The sequence below is a fragment of the Pseudophryne corroboree genome, chromosome 1, assembly GCF_028390025.1.
Source record: "Pseudophryne corroboree isolate aPseCor3 chromosome 1, aPseCor3.hap2, whole genome shotgun sequence".
Taxonomy (NCBI): Eukaryota; Metazoa; Chordata; class Amphibia; order Anura; family Myobatrachidae; genus Pseudophryne; species Pseudophryne corroboree.
The window spans coordinates 1,098,410,144-1,098,428,904 of record NC_086444.1 but is presented as its reverse complement, the minus strand read 5'-3'; the positions used below and the strand labels follow the sequence as shown (position 1 = coordinate 1,098,428,904).

General features: G+C 45.4%; 1 protein-coding gene across 3 annotated transcripts in view; it reads left to right on the top strand.

The window, feature by feature from the left end:
• The window catches only part of CCDC149 (coiled-coil domain containing 149), a 214,667-nt gene that overhangs the window by 132,527 nt on the left and 63,379 nt on the right, over positions 1 to 18,761 (top strand). For all 3 annotated transcript variants that reach the window (XM_063921861.1, XM_063921853.1, XM_063921870.1), the window contains exon 8: positions 12,837 to 12,921. In XM_063921861.1, the coding sequence (XP_063777931.1) occupies positions 12,837 to 12,921 (85 nt within the window). The remainder of the gene's footprint in view (positions 1 to 12,836; positions 12,922 to 18,761) is intronic.

Here is an 18,761-nt window from a genome sequence, read left to right as displayed (position 1 = left end):
TAAGGGGAAAGGTGAACAATTGCATAAAGGACTGTGTAGAAGACAAACGACAGGGGAGGAGAGAAGAGTGGGGATGGTAGGCTCTGATGAAAAGGATTATTCTCCGTGAACACTTGCACATGGAGAGTTTGTGCAAAGGTCCTAATTCAAGGTTGATTGCAAAACAACATTTTCCTCTAATGGGCAAAACCATGTTGCAGGTGCGGCAGATATAACATATGCAGAGAAAGTTAGATTTGGGTGGGGTGTGTTCAAACTCAAATCTTAATTGCAGTGTAAAAATAAAGCAGCCAGTATTTACCCTGCACAGAAACAATATAATCTACCCAAATATAACTCTCTCTGCACATGTTACATCTACCCCACCTGCATGGTTTTGCCCATTAGAGGAAAATGTTTTCCAATCAACCTTGAATTAGGCCCAAAGTCTGCTTTGGTGAGAGAGTCCGCTCCAGATAAGGGTGAAGCAAGAGAAATCTTGGAGACTGATGAGAGAGGAGGTAATCGGTATGGAGTTGAGGAAGATTGGAAAGGACAGGAGGGTGCGTGGATAGAAATTAGGTTAGAGATGTCGGTTAGAAAGGAAAATGAGATGGACAGTAGCATTAATTTCATATTGATGTGGAGAAAGTAAGGCTTAGGCCTGCAAGGAGGAGGTTACAGTAGTCCATGTTAGAGACCGGGACTGCGTTGTTAAAGATTTTTATAGGAATTGGGTGAGTAAGGACCTTATTTAGAGATGTTGTGGAGGTGGAAATGACATGAGATATTTCAATTGTGATGGGTTAAGGACAGTTATGAGTTAAAGATGACATCCAGGTAGAGGATTAGGGGAGCGCCTAGGAGGGAAAATGTTATCTGCAGAATTTTTATATATATATTGTCATGTGCAGCATCAGCAAATCTGTCAGTTCAGCTTTCAGCATTGATCAAGCACCTGGATGATGCTGCTGCTGCTCTCTCTTCTTTGTATTTCAGGTTGTTCCTGGTAATTAGGATACTAGCTGCACATTTTATGTGGTGTAACTCGTTAACTAATATTACTCATGTTTTGCTGGTTATTCTTATGACTTACCTCTGCTTCAGTTTGTGGAACTACAAGTCACAGCTAGGTCCTGCATAGTTCTCTCCCACTGCCTCAGCTCCTGCATTCAGCAACTGACTCCACAGGTGTCTGCATTCTGTATTTACAGCTGGTTACCTGAATCCTACTATTCAGTCTGTCAACCTGCTCAGTGTGCACTGCAGCTGCATGATATATCAATTACTGGGGGGCCTGTCTGGTACTTTCAGCTAATTGGTCCAGCTTGTTCTTTTAAGCCTCTCAATCCCAAGATGAATTGCCAGTTATAGCTCATGCTTCCTGTGTTCAGCTCCATGGTTCATGTCTCTGGTTCCAGCTATCTGTCCAATGGGTTTTGCCTTGTTCCTGCATTGAATTCCAGCTTCACCATCTTGCTGACGAACTTAGTCTGCCGACTACCGTTACCCTGTCTCCAAGTTTCTGCACCCCAGTCCGTCCGTGTACCGCTACCTCCTGTGTCTCTCCTAGAGTTCCTGCTGTTGTCCCCTCTCCACGGCCCCAGTATACCATCTGGCTGTGTGCACCCTGTCACCTTCTCCAGTTCCTGCGTACCCCTGCGGTTTGTCACATACATTTGGACTATCATACAACAACTCTGACATATTTCTAGTCCAGTTCAGGTATCAAGTGACCCAGACAGGGGGCCACGACCTGCACGTCTGGAGCCGCGAAGCCCATATCCCCTTGCGGTGTTCCCTGGTGAAAACCTCCCGGCGTGTTAGACTCCGCGCCTCTGTTCTGGGTAACGTCAACTACTTGGTACCTGACCCCACGTTCCAGATTCTGCACCAAGTCTCTGACATTCAACCGGTCCCTGACATTGATCCCAAATTCCAGATTGTGCACCAAGTCTCTGACATTATAACTGGCCAATTACTGAATAGCAAGAGGGATCCAGTCAAATCCAGCCATGTCTAATCCAGTCCAGTTTTCCACTTCAAGTCAGAATCCAGAAATTGAATCCGGTCAGATTCTGCACAGCAAAGTGAAAGTCTGTGAAGACATGCTTAACCTTTTGTCACAAGCCTTTCTAGGGCTCTCAATTCGTGTAGATGCTCAGCAGCAACAGATTCCTGCAAGCAAAAAAATTTCTATCAACTCCAATCTTTGTCAGTCATGTGGACAAAGAGTAAAGGGCACCTCTCAAGATGACTGTTCATTGTCTCCTCAGTTTGCCAGCAGTGGGAGTCCTGAACAACTGAGGATGTTGCAGTCTCTTTTACAGCAGTTGTTTAAACCATGTTCTGAAATTAACGGTTTACTTTCAGAAATGATTGGAAGTTCTTCGGATGCCGTGAGAGTCGCTTCCGTTCTTAAAGAAGCAGAGGAGGCCGCCAACTCTGGTTCCCCTAGTTGTGGGGTTACTCCTCCAGAGGTGATGGAAAGGAGATTCCAGAGTTTTCGGCGCCCAAAACTTTCAGAGGCTGAGCGCCAGCGACGAAAGGAGCTCCTGCTTTGCTTATATTGCGGGAACGCAAGTCACTTCATAAAGGACTGCTCCCTCCGTAGGTCAGGGAAAAGTGACCACTCTCAATTAATTAAGGTCCAGGCCGATAAGTCATCTCAAACAGTCAACTCAGACTCCCCAACTTCCAATAAAGGCCAAAGGTTCCCTAAAAGAGAGTCCAGCCGACCACTGGGGTCCTTTGACCCAAAGCCCCAAATTAAGACTTGGGAACCAATTGAGGGTTTGTGAATCCTTCTATTCCAGGGTAAACCCTGGTTCTTCAGTCCTAGGAAGTACATTCAACACTCCTACCCCAGGAGGGGGCTTTGAGTGTCCAGCCCCAGGAGGGGGATTTGAGTGTCCAGCCCCAGGATGGGGCTTTGAGTGTCCAGCCCCAGGAGGGGGCTTTGAGTGTCCAGCCCCAGGAGGGGGCTTTGAGTGTCCAGCCCCAGGAGGGGGCTCTGAGTGTCCAGCCCCAGGAGGGGGCTCTGAGTGTCCAGCCCCAGGAGGGGGCTCTGAGTGTCCAGCCCCAGGAGGGGGCTCTGAGTGTCCAGCCCCAGGAGGGGGCTTCTTGTGTCCAGCCCCAGAGGAAGTATCTGATGTCCCGTCCGATGTTCAGACCCCAGATGGTGATAGCTATGTTCCTGCCTCAGAAGATGAACCCCTTTCTTTATCCTCAAGTGAGGCATCCAACTTCATGATCAATGATTTAATCCCTGGAGGGGAAGTCGATATCCAGGCCTTAGGAGTAGTGCTCGATGTTTCTGCTTATGGCTTGACCCTAGGAGGGGTAGCCGATATTTTGACTCCAAAAGGGAAGTCCAATGTTAGGACTCCAGAGGGGATATGTGATGTCCAGACTCCAGAAAAGTTGAGCCAGGTGCCGACCCCAGGAGGGAAATCTCATGTATGGACCCCAAGAAAAGAGTCCACTCTACCGACCTAAGGCATGGGGTACGATGTTAGTACTCCAGAAGGAGCATCCAAGCCTGGAGCCCCTGAGGGGGCATATGAGTGGATTCATCAGTTCCTGAGAGTGCATCAGATCTACCTGAAACCCATGAAAAGAAGGTTCTTCTGAAGGAGGGAGTTCCAACCAAGATCCTTGAAAGGGTGACTCCAGTTGAGAACTCTGAAAAGAGGATCCAAGTAGTAACCCTTAAAAAGGTAATTCCTGTCATGACCCCTGCAGGGGCGAGAGCCTTGAAGAGGAAAGTCCTATTGAGATTTCAGGAGAGGAAATTCCTGTTGTGACTCCAGAGGGAGGCATTTCAGTCAGGACCCTGGGAGGAGTTAATGTTGTCGAGTCCCTTGAAGGGAGAATTCCAACCGTGACCCAAGGAGGGGTGATTCATGCTTTGTCCTTAGAGAGGACTTCTGAAAAAAATCTGATCTTGCTTCCAACCCTGTAAAATCTGGGAAGAAATTCCAACCACAAAGTTCACAGACTCCTCCTAAAGAACAAGATCCAGATTCAGCTCTCTTCTATGGAAAACTGGAACAGTATCACAAATTAATGCTACAGATTATGGAGACAGCTCCACTCTGTACCTCTCCGGCAGAGATTGTGTTACTAATTCTTATGTCTTTCAGAGGGAAGGCAAGAAAATGGGCAAACCAGTTAATAGAGTCCAGTGATCCTGTTCTGCAGAACGTGGATGCCTTCAGCCGGGCGGTGATCAGGAAGTTTGGTGGTCCTGAGTTAGTACCTTCTGAATCCCCTGAGAGTTCTAGGTCTTTGAGTAAGGATTCAGGTTCTAACAAGAAAAATCAAGTTTCTAAGAACCAAGTGTCCAAGGATTGTCGGTCTCAGGTTGTTCACAGCTCAGTGCCATCTTCACCTAAACCACAAGTCTGGATATTAACTGCTGGCTATGCCTCTCTGTCTCCGTCCTGTGAAGTTATGAATAAGCATGACCCACAATATCCAGTGTCCATCCAGTCAGTCATGAGTCCTTTATATGCTAAATCTTGCCATGCTTCTTCTTCCTTACCATCTATTCCAAAGGAGAAAACCATAATCCTTCCATTAGATGCGGACTCTAACTCAGATTATGATTCTGAAACAGATGAAATCTCTCTGGTTGAAGGTACCTTAAGTTCGGATAACATATTTGGAATTACTGTATTCAGACCTAACCAACCTGGGAAAAAGAAGAAGAAATCTCGTCGGAGACATTAGGTTGTCTTGCTATCCATGTTCTTGTTGTTTTCAGTTCCCCTTGGCCGAGGTAGGGTGTCCGGAGAACACCCTTGAAGGGGGGGAGGGGGTACTGTCATGTGCAGCATCAGCAAATCTGTCAGTTCAGCTTTCAGCATTGATCAAGCACCTGGATGCTGCTGCTGCTCTCTCTTCTTTGTATTTCAGGTTGTTCCTGGTAATTAGGATACTAGCTGCACAGCTTATGTGGAGTAACTCGTTAACTAATATTACTCATGTTTTGCTGGTTATTCTTATGACTTACCTCTGCTTCAGTTTGTGGAACTACAGGTCACAGCTACGTCCTGCATGGTTCTCTCCCACTTCCTCAGCTCCTAAATTCAGCAACTGACTCTACAGGTGTCTGCATTCTGTATTTACAGCTGGTTACCTGAATCCTACTATTCAGTCTGTCAACCTGCTCAGTGTGCACTGCAGCTGCATGATATATCAATTACTGGGGGGCCTGTCTGGTGCTTTCAGCTAATTGGTCCAGCTTGTTCTTTTAAGCCTCTCAACCCCAAGATGAATTGCCAGTTATAGCTCATGCTTCCTGTGTTCAGCTCCATGGTTCATGTGTCTGGTTCCAGCTATCTGTCCAATGGGTTTTGCCTTGTTCCTGCATTGAATTCCAGCTTCACCATCTTGCTGACGAACTTAGTCTGCCGACTACCGTTACCCTGTATCCAAGTGTCTGCACCTCAGTCCGTCCATGTACCGCTACCTCCTGTATCTCCCCAAGAGTTCCTGCTGTTGTCCCCTCTCCACGGCCCCAGTGTACCATCTGGCTGTGTGCACCCTGTCACCTTCTCCAGTTACTGCTTGTTCCTGTGTACCCCTGCGGTTTGTCACATACATCTGGACTATCATACAACAACTCTGACATAATTCTAGTCCAGTTCAGGTATCAAGTGACCCAGACAGGGGACCGCGACCTGCACGTCGGGAGCCGCGAAGCCCATATCCCCTTGCGGGGTTCCCTGGTGAAAACCTCCCAGCGTGTTAGACTCCGCGCCTCTGTTCTGGGTAACGTCAACTACTTGGTACCTGACCCAACGTTCCAGATTCTGCACCAAGTCCCTGACATTCAACCGGTCCCTGACATTGATCCCAAATTTAAGATTCTGCACCAAGTCTCTGATACATATATATAATTTCTCATACGTCCTAGAGGATGCTGGGGTCCACTTCAGTACCATGGGGTATAGACGGTTCCGCAGGAGCCATGGGCACTCTAAGACTTTTCAAAGGGTGTGTACTGGCTCCTCCCTCTATGCCCCTCCTCCAGACCTCAGTTTTAGAAATGTGCCCAGGCAGACTGGATGCACTCCAGGGGAGCTCTACTGAGTTTCTCTGAAAAGACTTGTTAGATTTTTTTATTTTCAGGGAGAACTGCTGGCAACAGTCTCCCTGCTTCGTGGGACTGAGGGGGCAGAAGTAGGAACCAACTTCCTGAAGAGTTTCATGGCTCTGCTTCTGGCTGACAGGACACCATTAGCTTCTGAAGGGTACTGAACGCTAGCTGTGCGTAGATGCTCACTCCCACAGCACGCCGTCACCCCCCTTGCAGAGCCAGAAGTCAGAAGACAGGTGAGTGTTAGAAGAGAGATCTTCCATCAAGGTGACTGCTAAAGGTACCGCGCGGCTGACGGGAGCGCAGCGCGCCATACTGCCCACACAACACAGGCACTGCAGGGGGCAGGGCGCGGGGGGGGGGCGCCCTGGGCAGCATGAAACCTTATAAAACTGGTAGAAAAGGGGCATAAGATGCCGAGGCACAGCCCTACACCCGCCAGTATAAATATAGTTATCAGCATCTCTGAGGATAAATGCGCCATAACGGGGGCGGAGCTTCCTCCTCAGTCAGCCAGCACACTTCTCAGCACCATTTTCTCTCTCTCCTCAGGCTGCAGAGACAGCGCTGGTCCTCCTCCACTACTGAATACATGTATCAGGGTGCAAAACAGGGGGGGGGCACAGTGAAATTGGTGCTTTTTATTGTGGATTTACATTATAAAAAAGCGCTGCATGTCAGTGGGCATTTTATGTTTCACAGGCATTGTGTTACTGGCGCTGGGTTTGTGAACTGGCTGCTCCTATCTGTGTCCCTCTGACAGATTTTACTGTGGGTCTGTCCCCTATAAGTCCCAGAGTGTCTGTGGTGTGTTTGTGCACGTGTGTGACATGTCTGAGGCAGGGAGTTCTTCCCCTGAGGGAGCCATTTTAGGGACACAGAGTTGTAATGTGGTGGCGCTGCCGGCACACCACGAGCCTGAATGGGTGAAAGAAATACGTGATAGTGTGAATCATATCAGTAGGAGATAAGATAAGTCTGAGTCTTATGCAGAAAGCTGGAGAAAATCAGTCGAAGATGTGATTTTTCAGGGTTCTGCTTTCTCATCTGCAGGCGACCCCTCTGGGTCACATAAGAGACCGTTTGCAAACATTGTATATACTGATACCGACACTCACTCTGATTCCTGTGTCGATGATAGTGATTCCAGCGGGATAGATCCTAAATTGGCAAAAAGCGTACAATATATGATTGTTGCTATAAAGGAGGTCTTAGAAGTTACGGAAGCCCCTACTGTACCTCAGGAGAGGGCTTATTTCTATAAGTAAAAGAAAAATGTAACGTAACTTGCCCTCCTTCCCACGAGCTAAATACTCTTTTTGAGGGAGTGTGGGTGAATCCTGAAAAGAAATTTCATATTCCCAAAAGGATTCAGATTGCTTATCCTTTCCCATTACAGGACAGGAAAAGATGGGAGTTACCCCCGGTGTTGGACAGTGCACTGTCAAGGTTAACAAAAAAGGTGATTCTCCCTGCACCTGGGACGGCTTCACTAAAGGAGCCGGCAGACCGCAAAATGGAGGCTATGTTAAAATCTATTTATGTGGCCAATGGTACGCTGCTCAGACCCACCATTGCTTGCGCGTGGGTGAGTTGTGCTATTGAAAAATGGTCAGATAACTTGTCTTCGGAAATTGACACAGTTGATAGAGACGAGATACTCCTAACGTTAGGTCATATCAAAGACGCTGCCGCATACATGCTGGAAGCTATGAATGATATTGGACTCTTGGGTTCAAAAGTCGCTACCATGGCAGTATCGGCTCGGAGGGCGTTGTGGATTTGCCAGTGGAATGCTGATGCAGATTCCAAAAGAAATATGGAGGCTCTTCCGTATAAAGGTGAGGCCTTGTTCAGTGATGGGCTGGATGCGTTAGTCACGGCGGCTACCGCAGGTAAGTCGACATTCTTGCCTTATGCTCCTACACTGGCAAAAAAGACACATCACTCTCACATGCAGTCCTTTCGGCTCAACAAATACAAAAAGGCCAAAGGTTCCCCCTTCTTTGCAGGTAGGGGAAGGGGGAAAAGGAAAGAAATCCGCAGCGTCTCCCGGATCGCAGGAGCAGAAGTCCACCCCTCCTTCTGCCAAATCTGCAGCATGACGCTGGGGCTCCCTTGCGAGAGTCTGCTCGGGTAGGAGCACGTCTGAAACTTTTCAGTCAAATCTGGATTCAATCTGGACTGGACCCATGGGTCTTACAAATTTTCAAGACGTCCCCCCATGCCGATTTTTCAAATCGACCTTGCCAGCTTCTCTTCCAGAAAGAGAGGCAGTAACAACGGCAATTCAAAAATTATGTCAGGATCAGGTCATTGTCCTGGTACCCTTGTCACAGCAAGGAGAAGGTTTTTATTCAAGCCTCTTCATGGTTCCGAAGCCGGATGGCTCGGTCAGACCGATTTTAAACCTGAAAAATCTGAATCTCTACCTGAAAAGGTTCAAGTTCAAGATGGAATCTCTGAGGGCAGTGATTTCCAGTCTGGAAGAGGGGGACTTCATGGTGTCAGTAGACATAATGGATGCTTACTTGCATGTTCCCATTTATCCTCCTCACCAAGCTTATCTGAGATTCGCAGTACAGGATTGCCATTACCAGTTCCATTCGTTGCCGTTCAGACTCTCCACGTCACCGAGGGTATTCACCAAGGTGATGGCGGAGATGATGGTCCTCCTTCGTCAAAAAGGAGTCAATATAATTCCTTATCTGGACGATCTCCTGATAAAAGCGAGATCCAGGGAACAGTTGGTGCAGAACATTGCATTCTCCCTGTCAATACTCCAACAACACGGTTGTATCATGAATTTTCCAAAGTCGCATGGAACCGACGACAAGATTGTCCTTTTTAGGGATGATTCTGGACACAGAAGTACGGAGAGTATTTTGGTCAAACAAATATTGAAACCAACAAGCGTGTCGATCCAGCAATGCATTCGGTTGTTGGGGGAAATGGTAGCGGCCTACGAGGCCATACAGTTTGGCCGATTCCATGCCAGAGTATTCCAGTGGGACCTGTTGGACAAGTGGTCTGGATCCCACCTACACATGCACCGAAAAATAATCCTGTCTCCCAATGCCAGGATTTTGCTCCTGTGGTGGCTACACAGTTCTCACCTACTAGAGGGACGCAGGTTTGGGATTCACGACTGGGTCCTAATAACCACGGATGCAAGTCTCCGAGGCTGGGGAGCTGTCACACAGGGGGAAAGCTTCCAAGGAAAATGGTCAAGTCAGGAAGCCTGCCTTCACATAAACGTTCTGGAATTGAGAGCCATTTACAACGGCCTTCTTCAAGATCCCGTGCAGATCCAGTCGGACAATGTAACAGCAGTCGCGTACATAAACAGGCAAGGCGGAACGAAAAGCAGAGCGGCAATGGCAGAGGTGACAAGGATTCTCCTCTGGGCAGAGAGACATGTTAGAGCTCTGTCAGCAATTTTTATTTCGGGAGTGGACAACTGGGAAGAAGACTTCCTCAGCAGACACGATCTCCATCCAGGAGAGTGGGGCCTCCACCAAGAAGTCTTCGCAGAGGTGACAAGTCTTTGGGGAGTTCCTCAAGGAGACATGATGGCATCTCGTCTAAACAAGAAGCTACAGAGATATTGTTCCAGGTCGAGAGACCCTCAAGCAATAGCAGTGGATGTACTGGTGACCCAGTGGGTGTTTCGGTCGGTATATGTTTTCCCTCCACTTCCACTGATTCCAAAAGTTCTCAAAATAATAAGAACAACAAGAGTTTGAGCAATCTTCATTGCCCCAGACTGGCCAAGGAGGGCTTGGTATCCAGATCTTCAGGAGTTGCTCATAGAAGATCCTCGGCCTCTTCCCCCTCGAGAGGACCTACTACAGCAGGGGCCGTGTGTGTAAAGACTTACCGCGGCTACGTTTGACGGCATGGCTGTTGAGCGCCGGATCCTAGCCCGAAAGGGTATTCCCAAGGAAGTCATCCCCACTCTTATTCAGGCCGGGAAAGGAGTAACGTCTAAACATTACCACCGTATTTGGAGAAAATATGTGTCTTGGTGTGAATCCAAGAAGGCTCCTACGGAAGAGTTTGAGTTGGGACGTTTTCTCCATTTTCTGCAGGCTGCTGTGGATGCGGGCCTTAGATTGGGGTCAATCAAGGTCCAGATTTCGGCCTTATCAGTTTTCTTTCAAAAACAATTGGCCTCCTTTCCAGAAGTTCAGACGTTCGTGAAAGGGGTTCTGCACATCCAGCCTCCATTTGTGCCTCCAGTGGCACCATGGGACCTTAATGTGGTGTTGCAGTTCCTTCAATCAGATTGGTTTGAACCTGTGTAGGAGATAGAATTGAAGTTTCTCACTAGGAAAGTGGTGATGCTTTTGGCCTTGGCATCCGCAAGGCGGGTGTATGAGTTGGGGGCCTTGTCTCACAAGAGCCCTTACCTGATCTTCCATGAAGATAGGGCATAGTTAAGAACAATTTCTTCCAAAGGTGGTTTCGTCCTTCCACATAAACCAACTTATTGTGGTGCCAGTAGCTACTGACACTTTCACTGAGTCAAAGTCTCTAGATGTGGTTAGAGCTTTGAAGATTTATGTCGCAAGAACAGCTCGGTTACGGAAAACAGAGGCGCTGTTTGTCCTGTATGCTCCCAGCAAGATTGGGTGTCCTGCTTCTAAGCAGACTATTGCGCGCTGGATCAGAGGGACAATTCAGCACGCTCATTCTACGGCAGGCTTGCCGGTACCGAAGTCGGTGAAGGCTCATTCTACTAGGAAAGTGGGCTCATTCTGGGCGGCTGCCCGGGGCGTCTCGGCTTTACAACTTTGCCGAGCAGCTACTTGGTCAGGGTTAAACACATTTGCTAAATTTTATAAGTTTGACACTTTGGCCAATGAGGACCTCAAGTTTGGTCAATCGGTGCTGCAGGGTCATCCGCACTCTCCCGCCCATACTGGAGCTTTGGTATAACCCCATGGTACTGAAGTGGACCCCAGCATCCTCCAGGACGTATGAGAAAACAGGATTTTAATACCTAACGTTAAAACCTTTTTACCTAGTCCGTTAAGGATGCTGGGCACCTGACCCAGTGCGTACTTCACCTGCAGTTTGTTCATTATAGTTACACAAGTTGTGTTACATTTGTTTTCAGCACGTTGCTGCAAATGGTTCATGCCTGTTGGCGTGTGCATGGTTGAGGTGTGAGCTGGTATGAATCTCACCATTAGTATAAAAGTAAATCCTTTCCTCGAAATGTCCGTCTCCCTGGGCACAGTTCCTATAACTGAGGTCTGGAGGAGGGGCATAGAGGGAGGAGCCAGTTCACACCCTTTGAAAAGTCTTAGAGTGCCCATGGCTCCTGCGGAACTGTCTATACCACATGGTACTGAAGTGGACCCCAGCATCCCCTACGGACTAGGAGAAAAGGATTTACCGGTAGGTATTAAAATCCTGTGTATATATATATGTATATACATATATACTTGCAATTGTCGGATCGGCACTCTCCTAGCGATGGATATGTTGCTCAGGTGCCATCTGGAGGAATTAATGCAGGTAGCAAACTGTGTAACAAACAGCGGCACTCAGAGACTGACACAGCGTGAATAAAGTGCTGGTGCTTTTAATTCATGGCTGGTAACTCCAACGTTTCGGGGCACGCAAGCCCCTTTTTCAAGGTGAGCCAAATACAAAGTTTGTATTTGGCTCACCTTGAAAAAGGGGCTTGCGTGCCCCGAAACGTTGGAGTTACCAGCCATGAATTAAAAGCACCAGCACTTTATTCACGCTGTGTCAGTCTCTGAGTGCCGCTGTTTGTTACACAGTTTGCTACCTATATATATATATATATATATATATATATATATATATATAAATATATATATATATATATATATATATATATATATATATATATATATATATATATATATATATATATGTAATATATTATACCTATGAAATACTATAAATAGTCCCAATGCGCTCTTCTTCAGTTTTATATTTTCTAAGATGTGTTGCAAATTACTTTAAGCTGCACCTCTTCATAAGAACCCACTAGTACAGGTTTTGACAGATACTATTGTTTGTATGGTGATCAAGAGGGCGCTATAATCTAAAACGTTTTTTAGCAATTATCCTATAAATCAGGATTTCAGCAATACTGCACCAATCTATTTGGATTGTGATATATGTCTGTCATATGTCCCATAATGTAAAATTACACCTGATCTCCAACAACTCCAAGACTGTGCATTGTATATTGTGATATGTTATGTCTTGGTTTTAATGTATTTTGATTTTTGGATTTTAATAAATATGTAAAATGAATGTATTATAATGGTCATTTGATGGGACATATGATGTGATATGATACAGCATGTGCAGAGATGAGCGCAGATCTGGCTGTGTATATCTCTGGATAACCCCCTATGTCCTAAGTGCCGCAGATCCCCGTTATTATTTCTCTGATGACGAGTGTGCTGGGAGCTAGGACACCATTTGTAAATGGACAGTGATTGCAGACATTATACCACCCTATCATACTCCTAAAGGTAATTGGCTCTTCCCTTCCATTGTTCACACTTGTGGTTTGTTAGGATATTTCCTTTACAAATGTGGTATCAGCAGCTGGCACTACTGCCATTTACATTATTTTATACATGTTGTCTTGGGCCTGCAATCTTAATTTGTATAGAGTCATACAATCATATGTATTTGTAATAATTCTGCACTGTTGTTTTTCACTGTAGTTTTACGTACAACTGTGTTTGTATTTTAGAATGCACTGGAGAAGAGGAAGAATTCAAAGACCAACAGCAAATCAAACAGCAGCGCCCTGACAGGGGTGCTCTCAGCGAAGCAAGGTATTGGCTGAGAAGTGACTGGCTTTATAGAACGTAACATATTTCTGTCTGCAATACTTACATTAAAGCAGAGAACAATCTCGCAGTAATTTACTGATATTCACACAAAATGTGACTGAATAACCTATCTTCAATTTTTCTTTGTTTTAGGTTGTATTCCATCATTATGTCATTATGAATTTTTTCTACGTGAAAGATATCCCTTATACTGTATACCCACTTTTAATCAGTGTATCACGTGCAACAAATGCGCTCAGGATTTACTAACCTGTTGTGTATAAACTGCATTAAATTGCAGTATGTGTGAAACTGCGGTCTCTGCAAATGCAACTCCAGTGGTCCAGTTATGTTCCTTACTCATTCCCTCACAGCCTAGAGGGACAGAAAGAGCTCATTCACTTTACTGTGCAGGTCTGGCTAACTAAGGAGAGGGGGGGGGGGTGAAGAATTAAGCTCCCCTTCCCCACCCAAGACCAGCAGATCTGAGCTGACCACCCTGCGATTATTGCCACTGTGAGGCCCTGATTGATCAAACCTTAGATGGTGATAAATTGCACGATGATAAAGTACCAACCAATCAGCTCATATCTGTCATTTTTCAAACACAGCCTGTAACATGTCAGTTAGGAGCTGATTGGCTGGTACTTTATCACCATGCTATTTATCACTCTTCAAGGCTTGATAAATCTGGGCCAGACAGAGACCCATCACAGTGGAGACTCTGGAGGCTAGTCCAGTGGTCTAGCACTACGGCTGGTTGAAGAACTAGTAGAAGGGCCTTGGAGACAGATTTTATTATTCTTTTTTGTCAAGTGATTGGTCCAAATTGTTATATGGACTCGTGGAATTACTTTTGTTTTTTTTATTGTGCTTTTTTTTTTTAGGTTTTCTAAAGGCACATAACTTGCATATTGGAGTAAGGTCTAGCATATTTTAGTATACAGTTTGGGTTGTGGTTTGTGAACAGCCTCTTCATACATTTCCTAATTTGCATTTGTTTAAGGTCTTAAAACAGACTTTGTGGCTTTAATAAATTCGGCCTTGCTTGTTTTTTTATACGTTGTACAGTTTGAGAACCGCATAATAACTGTCAGGTTGCCGAAGTCACACTTGGATTATACACGACCCAGTTTTCACCGTTATGCCTTTGGTTATTTTAATGTGATTCCTCTTACTTTGCAAATGTTAGATATATGTGTGGAATAAATATAAATGTTCTAGGTGTTTTCATTTTATTGGGAAACTTTTAGCTTGTTTTCTTAACTTCTATATTATATGCTGTAATTCTGTCGTAATTCCTATTTCACGCTTGCCCAGTTTTACTGTTCCTCCTTTACAGAGTTCTCGTTCAGTTTATTTGTATTTTTTAAATTGAATTTGACCTCTTAGTGTTCCATTGAGCACTTATTAGTACTTGTTTTACAGTGTTGAATGGAAGAGCCGATAGGTTTAGTTTTTGTAACTTCCTTTTTAAATATTTCTACTTTACCACTTGATACTGAATATTATGTTCTGTACAAAATATAATTTATTTATTTAAAACATCTTATAGCGTTTTTGTAAAAAAAAAAAAAAAAAGATAAGGGAGCATGGAAAGGTTCTGAAAGGAAAATGAGAGTACAGAGGAAATTTTCCTTATTAGATCAATACAAATAAGTCAGCATAGTAAGGATACTAAGTAAAGCTTCCAAACCGCAATATAGCATAAGAGCACAGTTGGAGCATATAATTGACTGTATCTCTTCAGTGTTTATAAGAGGTTGGGAGCAATTGCTAAAGGAGAAGGTACAAGGTCAGTTTGTTGGCACAGTCTCCTTTATCCAGCACTTGGCCAGATTAAAGGCGGAGACAGAGAGGAGGTGGTGCTCTGTGATATTCATGTCAGGGTGACAGACCTGCAGTAAATATGGCCAACGTTGGAGATAATACATATATGTTCCATTTTGTGGACCAATCAGACACACTACATCAGCCATGTTAATTTCTTGTCCTCCCAGGGTCCACATTAGTGACCATAAAAAGATACAAATTTGCATCATCAGGCCCCCCTTGCCTCTAACGTGCCAATTAGACCTACCTCATGGCATCAGACCCACACAAACGCAGCTTAAGTGCCAATTAGACCTTCCCCATAAGATCAGAACCACCATTCAGCCATCCCACATACCGAGTACCAAGCAGAATCATCATTGCAGTCTGCTTCCACAGTGTGACTACAGGGTGCACACATGCACACATGAACCATATTAAGCTTAAAATAGTTGATCAAAGAACAACTGAGGTGCCGCCTCAACCCCTAGTGCAAGTGTGGGGTCTATTTACTAAAGGCCCATACACACTGGTCGATATATCGGCCGTTCTCTTGAACGGCCGATATATCGCGGGTCCGTCGGCCAGTGTGTACGGCCGATACATCTGTGAGCTCCGTCGTTCACAGACGTATCGCTTCGGCCGCGCAGCACAGCCGACGGCCAATATATCTACCGATATATTGGCGCGTCGCTGTGTGTGTACGGGGCAGTCGGCCGACCGCCCGTACACATGCTGCGGCGGCCGGCGGTGATTGACAGATGAACTGGGCGGGTGTGTGTACACGCCCGCCCAGTTCATGACGTCCGTCCCCGACGGATCGGGCAGTGTGTATGCACAACACACTGCCCGATCCGTCCATAGATATATCTGCAGATCAATTGATCTGCAGATATATCTATTAGTGTGTACCCACCTTAAGGCTTGGAGGGAAATAAAGTGGACGGAGCTAAAGTACCAACCAACCAGCTCCTAACTGCCATGTCACTCCTGGGTTTGAAAAATGACAGGAGCTGCTGGGTTGGTAGTTTATCTCCGTCTACTTTATCTCTCTCCAAGGCTAAGTAAATAGACCACACAGTATGTTAACGATCCTTGAATCGGAAACTTTTAAAGTAAGCAAATGACCCTCCCTTCACACTGTTATAGGCCTCAGACATTTTCATCACATGCGGAACAGTGTGACGTCCTATCTACATGGTTACCAGCAAATGCTAGAAGCATTAGAGAATATCCTGTTCACTTTTTCCAGAATCATGTGTACACTTTATGGAGTTCTCTCCTATCCACACGCATACAGGGTTAGTGGCTACAGTTGCTATAATAGTTGGTATCTCTTAAAGGTCCTTGAACCATGTTGCAATGCAAGGGGTGCTTTTATATTTTTGCATGCAGGGTAAGTACTGGTTGCTTCTGCATGTAGCCTACAAATACTGGACATCTTTATTTTTGCACCGCTAATTAGATTGGAGCTAGGACGTGCCCTACTGAAATGTAAATCTCTCTGCACATTTTTGAAATATCTTTATTTATAAATGTAGTAGACAAGCGAAGAACAGATGTAATAAAAAAAAAAATAGACTGAACAGTTCAAAAAGGAATCAGTAGTACAATATACAAAAGTGCATTAGCACTGTGAGAATAACTCTATGCACATTTTAAATCTGTCCCACCTGCAGTGCTGAATGGTTTTTCCAAGGTGCAAACCCCATGAAGCAAAGCCTTGTGTTCCTAGGGACCAACTGTTATACTGGAAATGTCTGGGTTACATATAATCCCAAAAGCAAATGTCTGCATGATGAGGGCATATATTCGCCGAGAATGGAGGCAGTCCTGCCTGGTACCATTCTATACCTCGAACACCATAGAAGTGACATTGACCATGACCATTATAGACGAGAAATGGTACAAAGTGACACCGTAGTTCCACTGAGAGAGACAGCCCTAACATGGAATGGAGCAGTGGTTTTTGACCATAAGGCAAAATATTTCTAGCAAATATGCTTTTTCAGAGCCCAGTGCCATCTCCAGGGCAAAGAGGGCTTTTCTACATGAACCAGATAGGTTTAACCTAATGCTGTCCATTGCCTGGAGGCCTGGGACAACCCACCCTAGTCTTGGATAATCTAGCATGTGAATGGCCCTTAACAAGCCTGTTGTCAAATATTTTAGGGAAAAGCTTTAGGTCTACATTCAGTAGTGGAATGGGACTGTAACTACTGCATGTTTAGTAGCCCTTACCAGTTTTTGGGGTGATATTTATCTGTGCCCTGGTGTTGGCTTGGACCCCTTCAAAATAGAATTGAAAACTCAACTTATCCAATTTCTCTAGCATCCATAAGGAATATTGGGGACTCTAGTACAATGGGTATAGACGGGGTGAGCCGGTGCACTTTAAATTTCTTCACTGGGTGTGCTGGCTCCTCCCCTCTATGCCCCCTCCCACAGGCAGTTTAGAAAAAAGTGCCCTCAAGAGAGGATGCACATCTCTGAGCTCCAGAGAGTTTTCTTCAATTTATTTTTAATGTTTGTTATTTTCGGTATGCTGTTTGAGCAACAGCATACCTGCACCGTGGGAGTTAGGGGGGGATGGTCACCGGCCTTGCGAGGTGCAGAGCCGCTTTCCCGCTGCAGGACCACCGTCCTGAGGGGGGGTTGTTGAGCGGGGAACTGCGCTTGGCTGTCACAATCACAGCATGCCGCACACCCCTAACACTGCCTGAAGGTGACGTCTGTGGTGAGTACAAACCGGGGTGAAAGTGCGGCTGAACGCGGGCGCGGCATACGGGACCCTCCTAGGGGGGGTCCCACTAGGGCCCCCCGTGTAGACTGGCTGACAGTCGCTTGAACTAGTACTTGTGTGATGTTTTTAAGCAAATGGAGACTCTGCCAGTATAAATATCATTATAGCTCCGGTGCCATTGGAGGGGGCGGAGCTACCTCTGAGCGGGACCAGAGGCCTTTTGGCGCCTCTGCTTAGTGCAGCCACAGAGAGCACACACAGCGCTTTCTGCCTCACAAGACACGCTGGAAAACTGGTAGAGGGTGTAGCAAAGGGGGAGAGCCGCTATTGTACACTATCTGGGTCCTCTACAGGAGAGACATTATTAATGTTTACTGTGATATATATAAAAGAAATAGAGTGCGCTGTCAAGAAGCTGCTGGTGTAGGGGGTGGTAATTCCCCAAAGAAATATATATGCAATACAAATAGTAGTCACCAGCGCTAAGTTGTAAAAATTAAAAATAATACTCTAATTTAAAACAAATTCAGGACGGTAGGTTATGTTGAAAAAGGTATGTAATAAATTTAATAAAAAATAATATCATAAAATCACAGATGCCTATATAGCATAATTAGGAGTTTAAATGATCATATAGAATGGCACATCCACATATTTCCTCAACACATCTTAATTCATACCCCGGCTAGGACTTCCTCTGGAATTATGTCCATGAACTTATTGGAGAGTTGATGAAAGCAATGGAGTGAAGAAAGTCCCTTTTAAGCATACCAATGCAAGCGTTTCAAGCAGATAGGGAAACCTCCAATTTCTCCGCAAATGGAAATGTCCAGGGAAATGCTGTCCAATTGATGCCGTGTGGGTAATGGTGATGAAAAGATCCAGCAATGTTGAGGATAGTTTTGAGGATGTGACCAGCAATCTCTAACTCGACGCGTTTCGCTGGTGTTGACACCCAGCTTCCTAATTATGCTATATAGGCATCTGTGATTTTATGATATTATTTTTTATTACATTTATTACATACCTTTTTCAACATAACCTACCGTCCTGAATTTGTTTTAAATTAGAGTATTATTTTTAATTTTTACAACTTAGCGCTGGTGACTACTATTTTTACTGTGATATAGTTAGCTGTCAGCCTCACTGGGGGTGTGCTGGTCTCTCTCTCTCTCTCTCTCTCTCTCATACAGTAAGGGCAGGCTTGAGATATATTGCTGTCGGTGTGTATGTATGTTATTGTGCTTACTGTGAAACATGGGTAAACACAAGCTGTGCAGTGTATGTC